General features: G+C 38.7%; 2 protein-coding genes across 2 annotated transcripts in view; one reads left to right on the forward strand and one right to left on the reverse strand.

Moving 5' to 3' along the window:
• The window catches only part of LOC134755926 (RING-box protein 2), a 50,124-nt gene extending 33,752 nt beyond the window's left edge, over positions 1–16,372 (reverse strand). The window contains exon 1 of the mRNA XM_063692613.1: positions 16,126–16,372. Within this exon, the coding sequence (XP_063548683.1) occupies positions 16,126–16,288 (163 nt within the window). The 5' untranslated portion in view covers positions 16,289–16,372. The remainder of the gene's footprint in view (positions 1–16,125) is intronic.
• LOC134755880 (facilitated trehalose transporter Tret1-like) lies at positions 787–11,520 on the forward strand. The gene is made up of 4 exons (XM_063692518.1): positions 787–1,332; positions 8,217–8,681; positions 9,497–9,610; positions 9,886–11,520. Exons 1-4 carry the CDS (start codon positions 1,258–1,260, stop codon positions 11,143–11,145), a joined length of 1,914 nt encoding a protein of 637 aa, XP_063548588.1. The 5' UTR covers positions 787–1,257; the 3' UTR covers positions 11,146–11,520.
• Positions 16,373–22,547: the final 6,175 nt, after the last annotated feature.

Consider the following 22,547-nt stretch of genomic DNA (forward strand, 5'->3'; position numbering starts at 1 on the left):
CTTTACCGCATACGGAACGGAGCCATATATGGCGGATATGATTTTCAACTCTATTGACAGCTATTAAAGTTCAAAACAAATATTTTTTATTACATGCAGCAAGCGGTTAAGTAAACGCCATCTGCCATAATTAATTCAATGCTAAAAATAAATAGGTAAGCAATATTAACGCAAGCACTTAAAATTATGATTCATTATTTTTAGTCTAAAAACTCTAAACTATCTTTTTTCTCTGTAATATAACATGACGTCGTGGATTCATGGCACTATTTAATTTCCATTAGTAAATTTCCACTACAAGGACCTTTTCAAATGTTTTGAAACTCGTATTCGTGAATCATGATGATCGATGTGAGTAGGCGGGATAAAATTAGGAATCATCTACCTAACTAGGTAGGTATTCTAATTTAAGAATTCGTATGCTTGGCGTATCTTATCAAATTCCGGCTGGCCGCCATAAAATTTATCACAAAAATTAGTTCCCCGCAACTTCGCAAATGTTAAAGTTTCATTCATATAGGTATTAATTTATAATTATTCCAATATTATACTGAAGTAACGCAGCATAAACTAGTTAGTCCACAATTAAAATTTGAACAGTATATGCTAATGCTAACATTTGAACCATAATTCAGGTGCAAACTGTTGATAAAATTATGGTGTGTGTGCACACACACGCGGACACGAAACTCAAACATAGACACGTGTGGCTTACATGCGGAGGCGTCGAGGGCGGGCGCGGGAGGGGGCAGCGACCAACTTTCTATAAAACACTGCGCTGCCATCTGCAAGTTTCAATAGATAACTTGAGCTCTGTACGAAAAGGTACGCGCTACCAACATTTTCGCTTGTTGAACTTTATAGTTGAATGTTGTGCACCCTTGCAGGAACGTGGCGCCGGATCTAAACTTTTCAATAAAAACGTGATAGTTCCGTGGACTTTTGTAAATAAAAAATACCTATAACGACGTCTGTGATAAAACTGTGTTGAAACAGCTTTAAATTTGGGCTATTAAACTGTAATAGGGACCAAGTTTCTTCACACTCCATGATGTGTGTGGTTTACCCGTGATTTTTGCGATCCTGGATCTGAAGAAAGAACTGAAGAAGAAGATAAGATATAGGAAAATTCGAAGTGTATATTTTTATAGACATTATCATTTCGACGTCCCCTGACACCGTGTTCAGTGCCTTTAAGAACTTTTAATCAGACTGTTCCAAGTGCTTTGAACGTGAAGAAGACAGGAAGAAATCAAGATGAGTTTTAATAAGAATAATCCGAACCCCATGGGGAAGATCATGGGCTACCTCAAACAGCTGTCTACTGAAATGGTGAGTTTCTGTTATAAATGAAATATTTTAAAAAAAAACAGCTTTACGTACTTACAGTTATTTTCCGCTGACACAAATTCTTGTATGGACTAGGTATTTGTGCATACTTAATAAGTAATTAACATAGCCGTTGTCAAATGTCACCGTTTGATTTCAATCGCGGTTCGATACGTAGGTACACTCTAGCAAAGGAATGTTACGTGGAATGTTAGTAAACTGAGTTTAGCGCGCTTCGCGAAGTTTCTATGGGGAACGCCGCTAAGCCGGTCCAGAAAACTCTCTCGGCTATGCGCATCGAATAACATAGCCGATCGATGGTTGCTAAGCAACGCACACCATTACCCTGACCCATACAACATTTTAATTTGACGTACTTTAATAAAAATTTAAAGGCTCAATTCGTCATTTTTTTTATCAGCATGTGGCATAGAATATAGAATTATGCAGATTTATGCCGGGGCGCTGGCGCTACTGCAACTTTCTATGACGATTTACGAATAGCAAAATTTGACAATTCGCCGGTGACATTGCCGTTTGAATTTCGGAGCTCTGATGATAACAGACGAATTCGCAGGCAGTTTTTTAGATACATACCACTAAGTATTAAGTTAGCAATTAGCATGACAAATCTAATGCACGCGCGACTAGCGGCAAGTCGGCAACCTAACTCAACCAGGCAGATGGCCTTGCAAGGTCGGAGCCTCGCGCCTCGCCCGCGGCTATCGCTTCGCTCAGCTTTACTTGGCTTTACTTTCCATTGTTTCTACCTCCAACTATCATCACCAATAATCAAAGAATAGGCAGAGACATGCAAATACAAAAAGATGTTCTTCAACCAGCTATAGTAAAATTTTACAAAAATCGGATAAGGATGAATAAAAATAAAATTAACAAGATTCTGACCCTAAATAGTTTAATCAGTTAGTTGGGGTTTTATATTTAATTGTTCCATAGTCCATATCCCCCATAACTGTTCCGCGGTCACACCAGACAAGAAAAATAAACAGAGATATACGATATACCTATTGTCTTTTAATTTTGTAGAAAGATAAAATAATACAGTCTTTCGATTTCTGACTTCTATTGCCACTATTTCCATAAACTAACCATATCGCTTTGATTTAACAGATTTCATCATCAAGAAATCAAGATAGTTTTTAAAGATAAAATGGAAAAGAAATGTTTAAGTTTATGGCAGTAGCAGTATTTGATCAGCTATTTCCATATGACTCAAAAGTGTTTCCTTTTTTGCGATATTTATGTTATTTAGAATTATAAACGCTTCAGCTTCAATAATTAAAAAAACTGTCCTGAATATACATAAATTCTAGCTGAAGTTTTTCAAATCCAAATTTTCATGTGTAATCTTTTCACAAGTAGCGACACCTATGGAGATTGTTTGCAATATCTCTGCAGTTAAGTTAGGGTAGAGGTAGTTGTTTTTGTCAAATGTCTGTGTAGTTCTTGCACTTTCTCATAGATGGCGACACTGTTTACATGTTTTGATATTGAAATAAATGAAAACATAAACTTTGGACGTACAAATACACCGCAAAAAATGTCGCTAATACACAACTGAGATTCCATCATTATGCCAATTTCTCGTATTGACGCGTGACACACACATTGACAGTTATCTCTACTCGGCTCAGACCAGACTAATCTGCCGTCAGTCGGTCCAAGACGTCAGTGCAGTGAATTTGTAAAAAAGAAAAAAACTCGAATATGGCATGCGTTGCTAAATGCTGCAATAATGGCCAAAAGAAAAAAATAGACAGAATAACATTTCATTTGTAAGTTAATAAATTATCACATTTTAACCGACTTCTTTCTGTGTAAATTCAGTATATCAATATTGTTTACAAAACTACATTAAACTGCGTAATAGAAGTGTGACCAGAAAGTTAAATAGGGTAATTTGCCGGAAGTAGGGTAGTTGATGCCCTTCTTATTAATCATTTGTATATATGAGATAATTTCGGCAAATGGCTAAATTATTGATTGTGTAAGTATATACCTATTTCAAACTTATTATGTCATACTGCTTGGGTAGGGTAATTTCCCGAGAACTGGGAGATTGAAGAAGCTTTTAAAACTATTTTTTGATAATTATTGTTTTGCTGTGTCATTAGAGAAATGAGACTCATACTATTTTTTAACCGATATCGAATAGAGACGAAGGTTGTGTATAAGGATGTACCTATACCTATGTTTACTGATAATTGTTTATCACTTTTTCCGATCTGAGTCATTATTTTTAGGGTTCCGTACCCAAACCAAGGGTAAAAACGGGACCTTAGTACTAAGACTCCACTGTCCGTCTGTCTATCACCAGGCTGTATCTCATGAAGCGTGATAGCTAGACAGTTGAAATTTTCACAGATGATGATATATATGTGATATATCTGTTGCCGCTATAACAACAAATACTAGAAACATAATAAAATGAATATTTAAGTGGGGCTCCCATACAACAAACGTGATTTTGCGATTTGCGTAATGGTGCGGAACCCTTCGTGTGCGAGTCCGACTCGCACTTGGCCGGTTTTTTGTTCAAGACCTCTAATATAACATTAAAACTTTCGCGTTTTGAACACATTTACAATCGGGTTTATCGCGAATTTATTTACCGACGTTTCGACACAGGTTAAGGGTTGGTAGGCAAACCTCTAATGTCTTTAATTAATAATAAAAACACTAGTGAACTGTTTTTGCCGATGCTAATATTATTTCACAATGTCCCACCTAAAGATTGGCCTAAAGTTAACATAGGCTTGGGTAATAATATTGGCTGTGTAAAGGCTAAACAGGCTATGGACTACGAGTCTAGTTCATGCTAGTACTAGTCTTACGTGACCTACCGGTCCCAAGACCGATATGGTATCAGGTAGAGCTATTATACTGGGTTCCCTTTCGCTCGGCCTTTGTCAAACCATTGAATGAACCCATAGCGTCCGGAATGGAAACGATCGAAGCGTACACAATGCAATGTTCATAAACTCGCCCTAAAGAGTTCGATGTGACCTTGACAAAGTGACAAGTTCAGGGTTCAATCGATTCTACCAATACATGTACTTCCTCACTAAGATACGACTTTTACAGAAATTGAGTGTATTAAAAGAACAACTACAAGCACTTTGCACCAGGTTAATAAATTGATACGTTTAAATCTGACTATTTGCTCGTTTAGTGTTTTTTACTTTTTCCATCGATATCTAGAAATGTTCCTACGCTGCTGTGTTACATACCAGTGTAGAGAATTCGCTAAAGTCAAATAACACTTGAAAAATTTGTATAATAGACCTGAACAAGAAACGTTGCAATGCCTTTAGCAATGGTTCTGATCTTAGGCGCCATTCATTTATTACGTAAGACGATTTTTGCCAGTTTTTCACCCCCTCCCACCCCTATGTAAGAAAAAATAATAATAGGCCGAACCCCTCCCCCTGTTTAATATTTATTACGTAAGAATCTAACGTTAAGTTTTATATTTTCGTAATAATCCATTTAGAGTTTTGAATGATTCACGGTTAGTTTCACTAGACTTATATTAACGAGGGATCCTCTCCCGCATAGGGCTACACAGCCACGAACGCAAGTGTCGTTACCGGGATGCTGCTTAAAACATCTGGCACAGATGAAAAGGCCTATTATATATATTAAATAATACAAAAGGTAATCGCGGTCTATATCCCGGTCAATATAAGTCTAATAATCCATTTTAAAGTTTTTCTTTATCATTCATCTTTACATACGATTTTGTTCCGTCCAGGGGAGGAAAACCCACTCAAAAAGTGGATGTGCCACTGAAACATCTCTGGAACAATGGGTTTTCAAAGTATAATCTTAACTTCGCGTTCGGAAGCGCTGGTGGCCTAGCGGTAAGAGCGTGCGACTTGCAATCCGGAGATCGCGGGTTCAAACCCCGGCTCGTACCAATGAATTTTTCGGAACTTATGTACGAAATATCATTAGATATTTACCAGTCGCTTTTCGGTGAAGGAAACCATCGTGAGGAAACCGGACTAATCCCAACAAGGCCTAGTTTCCCCTCTGGGTTGGAAGGTCAGATGGCAGTCGCTTTCGTAAAAACTAGTGCCTACACCAATTCTTGGGATTAGTTGCCAAGCGGACCCCAGGCTCCCATCAGCCGTGGCAAAATGCCGGGACAACGCGAGGAAGATGATGATGATAAATCTTAACTTCGCGCATTTTTGTGATCTTACGTAAGGACTATCAAAACCCCCTCCCACCCCCTTGTAAGAAAAAATTAGTCATGGTCGAACCCCCTCCCTCCCCCCTAAAACGTCTTACGTAATAAATGAATGGCACCTTAACAGTATAATAATTACCTATGTCTGTTTGTGGTAAGTGTTCCAACGTGGTGTCAAAACTATCCAGGATGTTGATCGATTCGTTTTTTAACCGACTTTCAAAGATTCTATACGTATAAAAGACGTTTACAGTACATATAGTACTACTTTCTCGCACTAGTGCGTAAAAGAGCACTTTTCGTGCTTATGTCGGAAGTTTAAAGGGCCATATGTACTGTAAAACGTTGTACGATACAAGTGCGAATAGGTAATTCGCAACTCGTGTCGATTTAAAATACTCCCTGCGGTCGTGTTTTAATGTATCGCAACTCGTTTCGAATTTCCTCTTTTCCGCACTTGTATCGTAAATAACTATTCCGGGTCAAAGTTTTAAATTGTAATACTTAATACTTTTGTATTTTGTCTAACGGAACGTTAATTTAATGTTATGTAACTGAGTTCAACTTGTAATTAACCTAAATACTAGTACTTATACAGTTATCCGAACAAGTAAAACATTTATTTACATACCCTATATAAACATAAGATAAATACGAGCATATATGTAATTAAGATATCGACGGTTCGGACATGTTCGAGCGTCTTCCCGGAATCTCAAGATATAGAAACAAAGGTAATAAATAATAGCTATTTACTTTGTGGTTATTAATAGGAAATATAAGCATATCAAAGCTAAAAATTAGATATAGGTCAAGCAAATCTTTTCAGTAAATAGGAACAAAAAAACTATACTCATCCTTTTCTTTTGGGTGCTAGTACTAGTGTAAGACAATGTATAATTCTCTGTCTGTTTGAAATGAGACCAATAACTTAAACATTGTCTATATCAGCCATTCAAGTGTGCTCCGCGGACGACTAGGGCTCCGCAAAGCCTCTGTGGGGGCACCGCGAGAAAACGCGAAAACAAATCAATAACCAGCTCTTATATTTTTCTGGTCCACAGTTAAATAGTGACGAACGATTTTTTTTATTTGGGGCTCCGTCAAATATTTAGCTTTCCAAAAGGGTTCCGTCGCCAAAAAAGTTTGAGAACCGCTCGTCTATATACTAACCACTAACACTTTATAAAACAACGTCCCCCGCCGCGTCTGTCTGTTTGTGTGTATGTATGTTCGCGATAAACTCAAAAACTACTGAACGGATTATCATGCGGTTTTCACCTATCAATATAGTGATTCTTGAGGAAGGTTTAGGTATATATTGTTAAGGTTTTGTGTACCCGTGCGAAGCCGGGGTGGGTGGCTAGTATAATACGTGTTAACCTTTGTTTTTTTTCTAAAATATTTTTCTTACTGCACCAGGTTCAGTAAATTTCAATTGCCCTATGATTGACTGGTAGAAAATGCCTTAAGGCATTAAGTCCACCATTTGTACTTATTTTCATTCATTATTCTTAAAACTTTATCAGCCTCAATAGTATATTTATGTTGTATCCTTTTCTTACAAACACATAAGTCAAAGGACAGATTAAGACAAACGATTAACTGCTGATTGAGGCTTGTAGCGCGTTTTTAAATAACGCCATAAATAAATAAATGTATACTTTGTGAAACAAGCAGAGCTGACAAAATAAAGCTGTTTATTTTAATATACAATCATTATAACATATGAGTCTGCCACGTGATATTCATCTCATCTTGACCGATATTGATGGTTCAATGACGACCGTCATAGTGTCAGTATCAAAGCCAATATAAATACTTAATAAATTAATGAAAGTTTATCCTTTACTTTTCCGTCAAGTAATTAAGATAAAATTAAATCTTCAAATAGTTTGGGAAGTAGTTAGCTATGTAGATCATAAAACAAACTTTTCTCAGAGTTGTTGTGGCATCACCTACGGTCTGTCATTATGACATGTCCGTGCTATAAATGTAACGAAATGAAATTGAACAAAATTAGTTTGGAGTGGCCTAAAAATTACAATACTTTTCTTTTTGAACTAGAGGTAATTGCCGATTAGGTGATAAAATCGAGTAGGTATTCAATTAATTAGGATGGACATGGAATTGATGAAGACTACAATAGCGATGTTTTACGCTACAGGTAGGAATAACATAGACATCGTTAGAGGCACAGTAAGATGATTATCGGATAACGTCAATAACGTGAAATAATGAGCGCTGTGTGGGGTGGTCTTTACAGCTCCCGCCTTCCTCACAAGGCTTCAGTATGTGTTGATTCTGTGTGCGGGGCTGTCTTAAACAGGACTCTAGGGGTCAAGACGGGTTACCTTTATCACTACCCGATCATGCCCTGGCCATATGACAAGTTCAATGAGCATCGTGTTTTCCCGATTTGACCCCCGACTCCCTTAGTTCACAATGTGTTCTTATCGTCTTGGACTTACGCAAATTAGATAGCGGATGTTAATAAATGGGGTACGTTTATGGACAACAACTTCAGTCTAGAATCTCGCGCTGACCGCTTGACTAGTTAAATTACTGTACGTATCGAACAGCAGATATCGGCAACTTAAAACTCTTTGTTATCAGCCCGTATGTTATTGTGAGCAAGGCTAATTTTATTAACGAATATGTTTTATTATAGGGTGGAAGCGAACAGGCCCGTCGCGGGCAAAGTGACGAGGAGCGATTGTACAGGCAACGGGGACCCAAATACGCCAGGGTTCCTTCTAGAGCGACCCTCTCCGCCTCGACCACATGCACCTCCCTAGCCACTTCGTGCGGATCACAAGGGACACTCGCACCTAACTACGCGGCCATCCCTGAGCAGGTTTCTACAGAAAGCAGCAGCGAAGACGAACAGGACTCCTTCAACAAGACCCGCAGGCACTTCCAGCAGCTGCGCCAGATCAGCCTCGGCAACGAGTTCAAATACAAGATGGAGATGGAAATAAAGAGTGAAGGAAGGAAGGATGAGAACCTCCGCAATTCGGTGCCGTTTGTGAAACAGCTGAGCCTTGACAGTAATAAGGCGAAACCTGAATTCAGCATCAATGGAGACACCCCTCCGTATGCGCCGACCACTCAGCGCATATATCTGTGGACTCAGGTACGTAAATCGCAGTTTTGTACCACTGATAAGCATATTTACGAATGTTTTAAAACTTTCCTTTTTGGCAATAAAATTCGAGCCATAAAGTTTCTTGATAAGGTTTTTCAGTCAGTATCTAAAAGTTATGTGGATTGCTCGAAAATCAAAACGTCAAGTAGTTTTTACTGCAAAATATGTTTAGCTGCTTAAATACAGTTTGGCAGTTCAAGCAAGTTGTAAGTTTTTGTGTTAAAATAATATGTAGTTTTTTAAACAATTCTTATAAGGTATTTAGGAAGTAATATTTTAAAATGCTAAAAGAAAAATGTTTTAAAGCTGACAGATGCGACGTTTTCAGGTAAAAATAGTTTGTACATATATGTACATTGTTAGTTGTTGATTAGGGAGACTTCTAATTTTATCTATATGTCAGGAGGTAACGCTTTATGGACAATCGACAATAACTTACCTTTTGCTCGAAAACGACACATAATTTTTAACTTCTCGTAAAACCGAGTTAGTTCGTATACAAACAAACATAAAAGCGGCCTGCGTAGGTTCCCGTGTACTCAAGTGCGAGCATAAGAAGTCCGACTCGCTCCTTGAACTTCAGAGAGTAAAGCGAAATGGCAGAGCAAAAACGTGTAGCGGTACCGTTTTAGTTTTATACATCTTTATCGACAATTGAAATAAGTTTATGTAAGTTAATAGACACCACAAAGAAAGTGTTTTTAAAATGTCTCAAGTAAATCCATTCCAGGTGCGAGTTAAATGAAGTTTTGTTCGAAAACGTGAACTTAATGTGTCTATATTAGTTTTTCCGTTTGTTACAGCTGGTTGCTGCGTTTGCTGTGTCAATGGGCTCTCTGATTGTCGGTTTTTCATCAGGCTACACTTCACCCGCTTTTGACTCCATGAATAAGACATTGTCAATTGACGAGACCCAGGTTAGCATGACATAATATATAAATGTTGAATTTTAGAAATATAAAATATTATAATACTCACAATCACTTAAAAAAGAAACAAGTTCAAACGTTTGGAAACTACCGTTCGACGGACATAAAGACGTACCTACGCGATAAATAATTTATCATACCTAGCTAGCACCCGTGCTGTACGAAACTAGATATACATATTTACAAATTGGCCTTACATTCACGTCTATCAATAAGTTAATAGGTTATCGATCAGGTATAATAAAAACATATTTTTTTTACAGAAAAGCTGGATAGGTGGTCTCATGCCCTTAGCTGCTCTGGTTGGCGGCATCGCCGGTGGTCCTATGATCGAAATGCTAGGCAGAAGATTAACCATAATGGCAACTGCCATTCCCTTCTTCCTTGGCTGGATGCTCATCGCGAACGCAATTAACGTGCCTATGGTGTTCGCCGGCCGGGTACTATGTGGCGTGTGCGTTGGAGTCTCCTCCCTTGCCTTTCCCGTCTACCTAGGAGAAACCATACAACCGGAAGTGAGAGGTGCCCTCGGATTACTCCCGACTGCCTTCGGTAACACGGGAATTCTCCTCGCGTACCTCGCTGGAGCGTACCTGACTTGGGACATGCTGGCATTCCTCGGAGCTGCGCTTCCAGTACCATTCTTTTTACTAATGATTTTGATACCGGAAACACCTCGCTGGTACGTTATCAAAGGACGACCAGAGGATGCTCACAAAGCCCTTCAGTGGTTAAGAGGAAAGAATATTAACATTGACAAGGAAATGAGAGACCTGACCCGGACGCAAGTGGAATCAGACCGGGCCGGCGGCAGCGGCTTGAGCTTGCTATTCACCAAGAAATATTTGCCTGCAGTTTGCATCTCGTTAGGATTGATGCTGTTCCAACAATTCAGTGGAATAAACGCCGTGGTGTTCTATGCCTCAGATATCTTCAAGAAATCCGGCAGTACCATAGACAAAAACTTGGCGTCTATTATAATTGGCATTGTAAATTTCATATCCACTTTCATAGCCACAGCTATTATTGATAGACTGGGCAGGAAAATACTACTGTATATCTCATCAGTGTCTATGATTATCACGTTGGTGGCCTTGGGAGGTTATTTCTACGTGTTGGAATCCGGAGCCGACGTGTCCTCGATTGGATGGCTGCCTCTCACGAGTCTCGTTATATACGTGCTCGGATTTTCAGTAGGTTTCGGACCCATTCCATGGCTTATGCTAGGCGAGATCTTGCCATCAAAGATCCGAGGAATGGCTGCTTCTACAGCGACATCATTCAACTGGACCTGCACATTTATTGTCACCACGTCATTTAAAAGTATTGACGCAGCCATCAACATGTCTGGCACGGTGTGGTTATTCGCCGTCATTTGTATCGCTGGCTTATTCTTTGTAATATTCTTCGTACCCGAAACACAAGGCAAGAGCTTAGAGGAGATTGAGAAGAAATTGACAGGTGGTTCGCGCATAAAAATACGTAGCGCTAATGCCACCAGACACATTAAGAATGATTGTTAACAAGAGATTACTTTGTGTGGTTGATATGTGAATACTTTCCATAGTGCGTGAGGCACGAAGGCTGTGTGGCAAGTCCACGAGAGTTGCAATAGGATGCACCGCGCTACCTACGTTCGGTGTATTTATTGAAGAGACTGATTTGGATTGTAGCCATTTAAATCTCATTTACTTAATTTAAGTAAATTGATGTGTAAATTGTCCATAAAAGTTCCTTTAGGGTAAGGATTGTATTATGATCTGTGAACTTTAAGACCATATATTGATCATGACAAAACATATTTTTTTAGATACCAAATGTTTATTTGTAAGTAAATCTTTAAATTAATTAGAGTCGGGCCAAGCTCACTCTGCATGGCATTTGCAATGACAAAGTGTGGAATTGTCACACCACCTTAATTTGTTCTGTTCAAGTTAGTGCAAAGTTAGCTTAGACGGACTATAGTATAGTATAGTATACGTATACGTACGTAGTACGTATAGTTATAACTATATTTAAAATATTTGGAATTCGACACTTTTAGATTATTATACTGAAATGCCTTCGTATATTATGGAGACATTGTTTTATTTATATCGTTATTTTTTTACTTAATAAAATGCATTTTAAGAGTTTAATAAACTGTTTCATTTCAACCTCTATTCTACATCAGTTACATCACCAATTGTAATACATGGAATACAACAGTAAAACCGGCGTGCAGTGCAGGTGATAACTAATATTATAGGCATTTAATAATTACCAGAGTAGAATAAAATAAAAACTTTTTTGCAATTCACTCATATACCTATTGAGTTGACACGTCTCACCATCATGAGTATAATGACGTTGTAGGCTGCCATGTAAGTTATCCGTATAGATTTTAAAAAAATGTGCCCCGTACAATATTATACTAGTATTTTTCAAATAACTTGGGTACGGTTATAGCTGTCATCTCCATATAACTAAGGCGTCATCCATTAATTACGTCACACAAAATTTCGAGTTAATTTGCGGTCCATATATTATGACGTTATCATTTCCACCGACGTTCGGCAATTTTGAGTTGCAACTCTGATACTGATACTACCTACTTTGTAAAACTTCTCGTTGTTGTATTTAGTCCAATAAATAAATTTAATTAATAAATTTCAAGTACTAGAAAAATAGATGTCGCGAGATTTTACGGTAAAACATGTAAGTATTATTTATTTTATATTCAAATTACTATGTATGATATCATGAAAGTTTGTTCCTGAAACGGAACACTATGCGTTACAAGCTAGAATGATTGGACTAATATGGAACATAATGCATTAAGTAGTGTTTTTTTATCAGTTTGATAAATATGGAACGTTATGCACTCAGGCAAACTACTTCTTTATTTTATTTTTATTAAGATAGGTACGTTAGCCGCATTGTTCATACTTCCCCACGGCAGAAATATTCTACCGAAATTGTTATATTTCGTACGTATATAAAATAATTTTTAAGAAAAAAAACCGATTTCAATGGGGGATGCCGCTGAAAGTTCACTTATTGTTGATGGTGCACTCTTAGATTCCGGACAATGAAATGAAAAAGACAGCATCTTTGGCCTAATAATGTAGAAAAGGAGGTAAAACCACCCACTTTTCTAGTAGCATTTCGTTTCTGTAAGGGTCGCAGTTCTAAGCTAACCTAACCTAATTTTCTGATAGCATTTCGTTTCTGTAAGGGTCACAGCTCTAACCTAACCTACTTTTCTGATAGCAGTTCTGTTCTATGAGAATCGTAGTTCAAAACCCAACCACCCACCTAAGCCACTTTTCTAGTAGCATTTCCGGGTCCGGATCAGAGTCCGGGTCCGTGTCCGGCTGTCCGGGTCCAAGTTTGGGTCAGAGTTCGGTCCGGGTCCGGGTCCGGGTCCAAGTTGGGGTCCATGTTCAGACCCGGGTCCGGGTCCGAGTCCGGGTCCAAGTTTAGGTGTGGCTCCATAAGGAAGAGAACAAATCGCCAAACGTGAACTATGCGTCATTGAAGAGTTCCGTTCTGATCATCATCAGCAGTTCCACTTCATCAAATGTCACTTTTTAAAATGGAAGTGCTGGATTTGTTTATAAAAATACAAAAATCACTATATGTATGCCTTTCACATTTGAGGAGTTCCCTCGATTCCTCATGGATCCCATCATCAGAAGTATCAGAACTCGAGCTTGACAAAAATGTTTCTTGAAAACCTAACTTGCTTAACACACATAACGAAGAGGACAAATCGCCAAACGTGAACTATGCGTCATTGAAGAGTTCCGTTCTGATCATCATCAGCAGTTCCACTTCATCAAATGTCACTTTTTTAAATGTAAGTGCTTGATTTGTTGATGAAAATACTAAAATACTATTACTATACTATACTATTTGAGGAGTTCCCTCGATTCCTTATGGATCCCATCATCAGAACTGCTTTTTGACAAAAACGGGACCAATCTGTATGTATATACTTATAATCAAAAAAATAATTTTCGAAATCGGTCCAGAAATGACGGTTATGATGGTTATGGTAACATTAAAAAAAAAAAAAAACAACTGAATTGAGAACCTCCTCCTTTGAAATCTTGAAGTTGGTTAAAAAAGGAAAAGGAAAATTTAGTGCCTACTATTTATTAACATAATAAAATTAAGGTCAAGTTTCCTAATTACTATTTACATTTAAACTACTGATTATCATTCATCCGTAGATAACCGGTGACAGCTAGTAACTACCAAAAGTGGATAACTAATAACGATCAAGTTATTTTACTACATCAATGGCGAAAGTTTATACGTTCCGTCTGGTGGTAGCCTAAATCTTATCAAAATATAAAAATAATTAATTTTTTTTGAAAATGCAAGTGATTTTTTTAAACCTACATTTCCATACATATTATTGCATACAGTTCCAAATTTGACCAGTTAAATAATCGGACTCCACGTAGCCACTAATACATAAAGTTGGAACAAATTGTTATTTGCTATTATTTTCAATTGGGTCAAATATTTTTTTTTTCATAATTTTTATTATATTACTTTTATAGTATTACATTACATACATTTAATTTGGAGAGAATAAAAAATCCATGCGGTAAAGGGTTAATGTTTGACATTATAGTTACCACAAACCATCTCGGCAGCCGTCTACAATCAGTAACTATATGTATATTTTATAGTATTATATTACATACATTTAATTTGGAGAGAATAAAAAAATCCATGCGGTAAAGGGTTAATGTTTGACATTATAGTTACCACAAACCATCTCGGCAGCCGTCTACAATCAGTAACTATATGGTAACACTACTAGTAAGGACAACGCTTGTAATTGTATCATAATTGAAAACTCCATTTATTCCTTTATTAAATCCATTAGTTTAATTTATAAATGAGCAAAACTATAAAGTTTATTGTTTTGTTAATTCCAACTTATATGAGGCATTTTCTATGAAAAGGGACCTTATTGTCGATGGCGCTTACGCTGCACGTACGTAAATACGTCATATGAACAACTTGAACTTACTGTTTCCAAAAAGGTTTACGTGATGATGTGTGTCATAGCAAAAATTATGTCCTGGCAAATAACAATATACTATAAGGCACTTGTTTTGTAAACAAATAAAAAATTCTGGCCTAGTGGGTAGTGACCCTGCCTGTGAAGCCAATGGTCCTGGATTTGAATCCCGGTAAGGGCATTTATATGTGTGATGAGCACAGATTTTTGTTCCTGAGTCATGGGTGTTTTATATATATTTAAGTATTTATATATTATATATATCGTTGTCTGAGTACCCATAACACAAGCCTCCTTGGGCTTACCGTGGGACTTAGTCAATCTGTGTAAGAATGTCCTATAAAAACAAAAAAAAAACAAACAAAAAAAATATATGACAGATCAAGTAAGTTAGTTGTGGGTTGTGGGTTAGTACCAGTATGGTAAATTCATAATAAATAGTTCAATAGAAGTATAATTTGTTTTAATACTTCATTCAAATCCATAAAATTATGAAACCCTTTAAACATAGCCACTCTGGCTCAGTGCCCAATCCATCTTCCACTTTGTTCTTTTAAGAGAAATACAGATAGTTGTATATTAGCTTCTTATGCCTGATATAAGCAGTTGAAATCTTTACCATTACTGCAAATAATGTCCTACAATAAAGCAGAATTGCTTTCAAATATTCCTGTTATCCATAAATTTATTTAATAAATAAAAACCTAACTGAATCCAACCATGATGTAAGGAAAGTATGTGGATGGTGATGCGGATAGTGACAATATTCAAGAATGACATTGGTATACGAAAAACTATTCCATGACAATCATAAAGTCTTAATTCATTGATACTTCCTAAAAATGCATATTATAGCGGCACCAATCACGAAACATTTAAGAGAAAATTAGTTATAGTTGTATGTTTTCATGTGTTTTAGAAAAATACTCCATTCTAATTGTAACTTTTCTCCAGTGATGGACAGTATGGCGTCATTTCTTTTAAAACACACCGAAACTAGTATTTAAAACTGATGTTAAGAGTCTCCTGCAAGCGCGGCCGAAATTCACCTTCCCGTACTAACGGAGTTCCGTTCTCATTTTAAAACTATGTATTGGATGGTAATAAAACTTTGCACATACAATGATATGAGGTATATCAAGGTCTGAAATTAGTTTATATAGCTCTAGTATATAAAACAATCGAAATAGAGCAAAAACAAGTTTTGTATGAAAAACTTTGCTGTATTTTTTTACTATGGTATTTGAAGGTACATTTACTGATTTCAGACCTAGATATACCTTATCCTATTGTAAGTACTTAGTTTCAGAGCAATCTAGCTAGTCGTTTTAAAATGAGGGCGTAACTACGTTTGTATGGAGAACGGAGCGTGCCGGGGACTCATAAATCCTTATTTTATAGGATTAGTGGTTTACGTTTAATTATTGGTGCCACGTCCTATACGTAAGCTTTATTTAGAATTACAAAATACAGTACTAACCCATAACTTGGACGCGGCAAATCGCGCAGGTATCACACTCGACGTCCCAACTCCACATAGCCACCGCGTTCCATTTCTTCAACGTGAACATTTTATCCGACTTCTGGCCATCATTATCGCCTCGGTCCAGACCGTCACAATCTTCTCCAGACATATTCGACATTCTTAGAATTTGCAAAATCAAAGTAAAGATTACAAAACTTTACAGAAACCTTTGAAAGATGTATTGTTGTTCGCGACAGCTAACATACAGCATGTTTACGAAGTTAGCTATTTTCAAAGCGTTATGATTCACCGACCACTATTCTTTATTATGATTTTCTAGCAAAACAAAAATTTTGCTACTACTTCTATTATTTAGACAATTTCATATTGCATTTGTTTAGCTTTAGCTACTATTATTAAAGTTGATCAAAACAATTTTCATTAAATTATATGTATTAAATAGTAAACTTTGTAAACACATGTCTTCGTAGTGCCAATGTGTGCCTATAGATGGCTCAAATATCAAATTAACTTTAATGTGTTTAAAACGACCGAGATGGCACTCGTGTGCTATAAATAAAAACATCAAGAAGAGAATAAAAGTAGCGAAACAGTTTTGCAACTATATACACCGTGACCGTTAATAACCCGAAAGATTTAAACCACATATTTTTGAAGACTGTACGAGTAAATAATGTTAACATGGGTCTAATTATGTGTCTTAATTAAATTACTATTTCAGTACGAATTAAATCTTATTAATTGCCCGCTTCTTTGTGAACAAGCCTTTAGGTGGGAATCTCAAGTTGAAGAACAGAGAGCGAGCATGACACTTCACGAATCGCTCCGAAATTATGCGACGAAAGGCGAATGGCGTGACTTGTATTCCATGAATGACAAGAAGTGTCAAGTTATGTAGATAGCACGATGTTTGTGTTGAAATTAAGTTGACTGTACCTTGTTCCAAGCCTTCAAATTGAGATGGCAACATTCGTTTCTTACTGGCAACACCACAGTTCCGATGACGTCAGGCGCAATACCGGCTTTTATGGCGGGTTTTTTCCATGTTTTTTACGAATCCAGCTGGCAGGCTGCGCGCCAATGCTCAGACCATTGGCGATTTGTTTCTGGCAGAGGAAACACCTATAAATTAGCTTAGAAAATTTCGAAGTATTTTCTAAATAAATTCAGTTCTAATATGAATAGTTCAAATCCTGATAGTGTTCAACATGATCCGGGCGCATCGGCTTTAACTGAGCACGAGCGCATGGCCAGGTTAGAGGATGTAGTGTCCAAATTAGCCCACGAGGTAAGGTCTTTACGTGACAATTTTTCTACTCGCCCGCGGGAATACTCCAGTGATTCAGACGTGCTATCAATTGTCTCGCCTGAGGATCTGGAAATTCCAGAGGCTCCTCCGGCGCCTGTCCCGGGGCCTGCAAAGGATATTAGTTTTAAACTTGAGACTACCCTCAAGTCGTCGGGCGCGATAACCTCAAAGGAGCATGCTGATATTTTGGACAAGTTGCAGCATTTCAATTCAAACGACTGGTCACAGGTACGGTACATAGATGCTCAAAATACGTACGTGTCATCTCCTGGCTTTACTGATTTGGAGAGTAATGACATGATAAAGTCTTTTGATCGTAACCGTGCCCTCGCCGTTACGGAAAAGACTCTAGCCGCTGTGTCTCATGCTCTCATCATACAAAATGAGAAATTGAAAGCTGGCTTTGAAACCTTCGTGTCTTGGATAAGTTCGCAGGGTGATTGCACGGTTGAGGCGGTAGCAGACAAAATCAACGAGGTGTTCTCGGAGGGTGACTATTCTCGCATTCACCTGGACCTCTTGCAGATGGTCTGTGGCCGTCGAGCAGACATTATCCAGCAACGGAGAGATGGAGTATTGAACTTCGTCAAGGATCGCTACATGAAGGAATCTCTTCGAAAGATCCCTCCAACACAGGAGCACCTCTTCGATGATAAGCGGTTTTCTGACTGTATAACGAAGAATGGCGGAATTGACAAGGTATTTTTCTGTCCACGCACTCCTGCGCAAGGAGTTGCTAGCAAACGAGCTCCTGCGCAAGGAGTCTCTCAGCCGGAACAGAGCAAGAAGGCTGCGGACTATTCTAGTTTCCGCGTGTATTCTGGGCCCTCTGCTGCTCCCGCCCGGGCTCCTCAGGACAGAAAGCGAAAAGCCGAGCCATTTCGATCCAATCAGCGAAGCGACAAATATTACAGGAACAGGCAAGGTAAGCGATCTCGCAGGCGCTACGACTGACTATCACAGCTTCCAAGCGGGTCAACTGGAGCTATTTATAAATCAATGGAAAGCCATGGGGGCTCCAGACTACATAATCAAAATTTTGTCTGGGTACCAGATACCCTTTGTCAAAAAACCGCCTCTAGTTCACCCCTCCAGACTTTCGTCAAAATTATCCACGAAGGAAAGTCCGGAAATGATCGTTCAAATGAAAGGCATGATAGAACAGGGTGTGCTAGAGCCGGCTTCGTTGACCCCAAGTTTTGTATCGAACATGTTTCTGGTTCCGAAGAAAGGTGGGAGCGTACGCCCAGTCTTCAACCTAAGACAACTAAACAAGTACGTATATGTGGCCAAATTTCACCTCATCAATATGTACAAGGTCCCAGACTTTCTTCAACCAAGAGATTGGCTCGTAAAGCTCGATCTCCACAACGCATACTTTCATATTCCGGTCAAGCCCTCACACCGGAGATTCCTGAGAGTAATGTTTCAGCACCGGCTTTGGCAGGTGACCTCCTTGCCGTTCGGCCTCGCATCTTCTCCGCGGACATTTGCTCTAGTCACAAATTGGATTGCGGAAGTGCTGAGATCTCGCGGTATCAGGGTCATCGTATATTTGGACGACTTTCTTCTTGCATCCCAGAGCCGTTCATTGCTTCAGAATCAAGTAAGACTCACCCTTCAGATCCTCGAGGGTCTAGGCTGGACTGTAAATTACGGAAAGTCCGTGTTAAATCCCCAGAAGTCCATGGAGTTCCTGGGTATTCGTTGGGACCCTTGGAGCAACCTGAAGTGTCTTCCAGAGGCCAAGATTCAAAATGTTGTGCAGAAATGCCGGATGATGGTAAATCGCAGGTGCGCTTCATTAAAGCAGGTCCAATCTTTACTGGGTCTAGTGAACTTCGCAAGCTTCGTTGTTCCGCGGGGTCGACTCAACAGCAGGCTGTTGATGACGTTTTGCAACCAGCTGCTGCACATGTCTCCAAGAGCGAAGGTAAAGCTTCCAGTAGCCCTATACACCGAGCTGGATTGGTGGATCAACCACGTAGCTGCCACATCTCCTCTTCATCCTCCAGCGCCCCAATTCTTTTTGACTACGGATGCGTCAGGCCAGGGCTGGGGCGCTCTGCTCAACAACAAGCAGTTAGCTGGCCAATGGTCGCAGTGGGAGGCGCGTCAACATTCAAATCTCCTAGAGATGATGGCAGTGCAGAAGGTAATAACATCACAGAGCCGCTTACTAACGCAATCGTCTCTAATGATTATGTCGGACAATCGAACGGTTGTGTCATATCTGCGCAACGAAGGCGGTACGAGGTCACAGCAGATGATGGAGATGACTTACCGGGTGCTGGATGCATTGGACCGCTATCACATTCACATGACAATCCAGTTCATTCCCGGCAGATACAACACGGAAGCAGACAGACTTTCAAGGTTTCGCGGTCAGTCGGAGTGGCACCTGCTGTCTCCAGCGACGCACCAGATATTCCAGGTTTGGGGTACTCCTCAAATAGACCTTTTCGCATCGAGGAGAGCTCATGTGGTACCGACATATGCGACTCTAGACCAGACGGATCCAGATGCGTCCTTCGTCGATGCGTTCAGTCGGAGATGGGAGTATCAACTGGCGTGGATATTTCCTCCCCCGTGTCTAATCCCGAGAGTTCTCGGTCACCTGAACGACGCAGAGGGTATGTACCTATTGATCGTGCCGAATTGGGAGAAGGTGTTCTGGCGCAGCGACCTGAAGAGCCGATCCCTGGCCCCTCCAAGAGAAATTCGGGACCTGGAGAACCGGTTAGTAGACACACAGACTCTGAGACCTCCAATCGACGTCAAGCGGATAGCTTTAGAAGTCTGGCTGATACAGGGTGGGCCGCATTGATAGGTACGTGGAACGATAAGCAAAAGGATTTACTTGCAAGCGGTTGGCGAAAATCCTCGTTAGCTTCTTACAAGCCAGCGTGGCTAAGATGGTGCAGATGGTGTACTGCCCATCATGTCGCCAGAGACAATCCAGAACCACAAGATTTGGCAAGATTTATTACAGACTTGCACCTGGTAGAAAAGTTATCGCATAGTACAATTTGCTTACACAAATCGGTTGTCTCAACTTTTTGTCCCGTACGTTCAGGCCCACCGCTTAGCTCGCATATAGTTGTTCGCCAGGCTTTGAAAGCTATAGCTTTGAGTAAACCAATGTCTCGTAAGGAGAGTATATGGGATGTTAGAGATTTATGTACTTATTTAGAGAATAACGAACCTCTACAAACCAGTTTATTTGAGGTGTCTAAGAGATGTGCGATTTTGTTATTGCTTTGTTCAGGGCGACGCGTACATGATCTGACGTTATTGAGTATAAATGATTCCAGTTGTAAGATTGATTCTGACTGTATTATATTTTGGCCCGAGTTCGGTTCCAAGACAGACACTGCATCGCGCAGACAATCTGGTTGGAAATTGTTAACATGTGATTACAATAAAAATATAGATCCCGTTTATTGGATAAAATTATTAATTTCCTTGTCTCAGAACCGAAGAGGGAATATAAATAATCTATTTATTTCTATATGTGGTCCTGTGAAGCCAGCTTCACGAACCATCATTGGTGGATGGATAAAGGCAGTCCTTAAAGACGCTAATATAAACGCAGTTGCTTCGTCTGGCTGGCTTGATAATCATAATATTAATGATATCTTGGAAAGAGGCAATTGGCAAAGTGCTAATACATTTCACAAGTTTTATAGAAAAACAATTAGCACTCATAATTCACATTCTAATCCTTTAGATAGATGTTTTAATACGATATGATTCACGCATTCTAATCAATGTTAATATAAGGTCATATGTCATATACCAATTATGTGTAAAAGTTGATTTTTATTTTAATGCAATACAGATTTCCTTATGTCTATCTATTATTTTATTCACATTGGCGATCTATTGAATATTACCAATCCTCACTCATCCAGCAGTCGATAACAAACACTTCTCAATTTGAAGGCTTGGAACAAGGTACAGTCAACTTAATAGACAAATTTTACCTAAAAATAAAATTTATATTAAGTTACTTACCTTGTTCCAAGCCTGATTCCATTGCTGCCTGCTGGCAATTTGTAAAATTTTAGGTTTTTTATACTTACACGATTAATTTCATTCACATACACATTTTATCATATTCATAATACTTATATTTCAGCAAAAGTAAGTATTGTTTATTAAAGCTTTTATTTCAGCAGTAGGGTTTAGTTTTAAGCTTGTCTTTTCAGCTATGTCAATGAAATACCGTGCTACCTCAGTAAACAAAACAAGTACCTACAGCTGCGCTGAATACTGTGTTTGTTTACATAATAAAACGTCGCCACCTGTCTACCCACAGTGGCTATTTTGCCACCTGTCTATCTACAGTGGCTACCTACCGTCCACCATCATATTGGACGGTAGGTCAAGGTAATCAAATTGAGAGTCCAATGGTCTGAGCATTGGCGCGCAGCCTGCCAGCTGGATTCGTAAAAAACATGGAAAAAACCCGCCATAAAAGCCGGTATTGCGCCTGACGTCATCGGAACTGTGGTGTTGCCAGTAAGAAACGAATGTTGCCATCTCAATTTGAAGGCTTGGAACAAGGTAAGTAACTTAATATAAATTTTATTTTTAGGTAAAATTTGTCTATTATTTTTATTTATTGGCACCACAAAATACCACAAATACTTATGTATCATTAGGTGCTACGACATTAAAGTGCTCTTACATTATTATTGAAACTTTGTGTCTTAGGTATCTTTTTTTTGACTAACAATCACAACCATAAATTGTTAGGCATGATAATATTCGAAGGAAAATCATACTACTTATTTTTTACATCATACTTACCTCTTACCTCACACAGGAATAGTTATTTGTTATACAAGGGTGCAAAGTTGTATTTTACCAGCGAGTGTGGAATTGAAACACGAGAAGTAAAATACATTTGCACCCGTGTGTAACACAAAACTTTTCACCTCACTATAACGAGGAAAGTGCAACATCCACAGGCGTTAGAACATCTTCATCACTGGAATCACTAATTTTTTTACGATATTATAACAATAAACTCTGGAAATTCTGTATTTTTACGTGAGAAGTTTTAAAGTAAAAATTTTGTTGACAATGTTGACATTTCTGA

Source organism: Cydia strobilella, chromosome 3 (genome assembly GCF_947568885.1).
Source record: "Cydia strobilella chromosome 3, ilCydStro3.1, whole genome shotgun sequence".
In the NCBI taxonomy this organism is placed as follows: Eukaryota; Metazoa; Arthropoda; class Insecta; order Lepidoptera; family Tortricidae; genus Cydia; species Cydia strobilella.

What these genes read in the sequence shown, in the direction of transcription:
- LOC134755880 (XM_063692518.1), top strand. Translation starts at nt 1,258, where the DNA reads ATGAGTTTTAATAAGAATAATCCGAACCCCATGGGGAAGATCATGGGC. An exon ending in AACAGCTGTCTACTGAAATG is followed by an intron (nt 1,333 to 8,216) that starts GTGAGTTTCTGT and finishes GTTTTATTATAG; the next exon opens with GGTGGAAGCGAACAGGCCCG. An exon ending in GCATATATCTGTGGACTCAG is followed by an intron (nt 8,682 to 9,496) that starts GTACGTAAATCG and finishes CGTTTGTTACAG; the next exon opens with CTGGTTGCTGCGTTTGCTGT.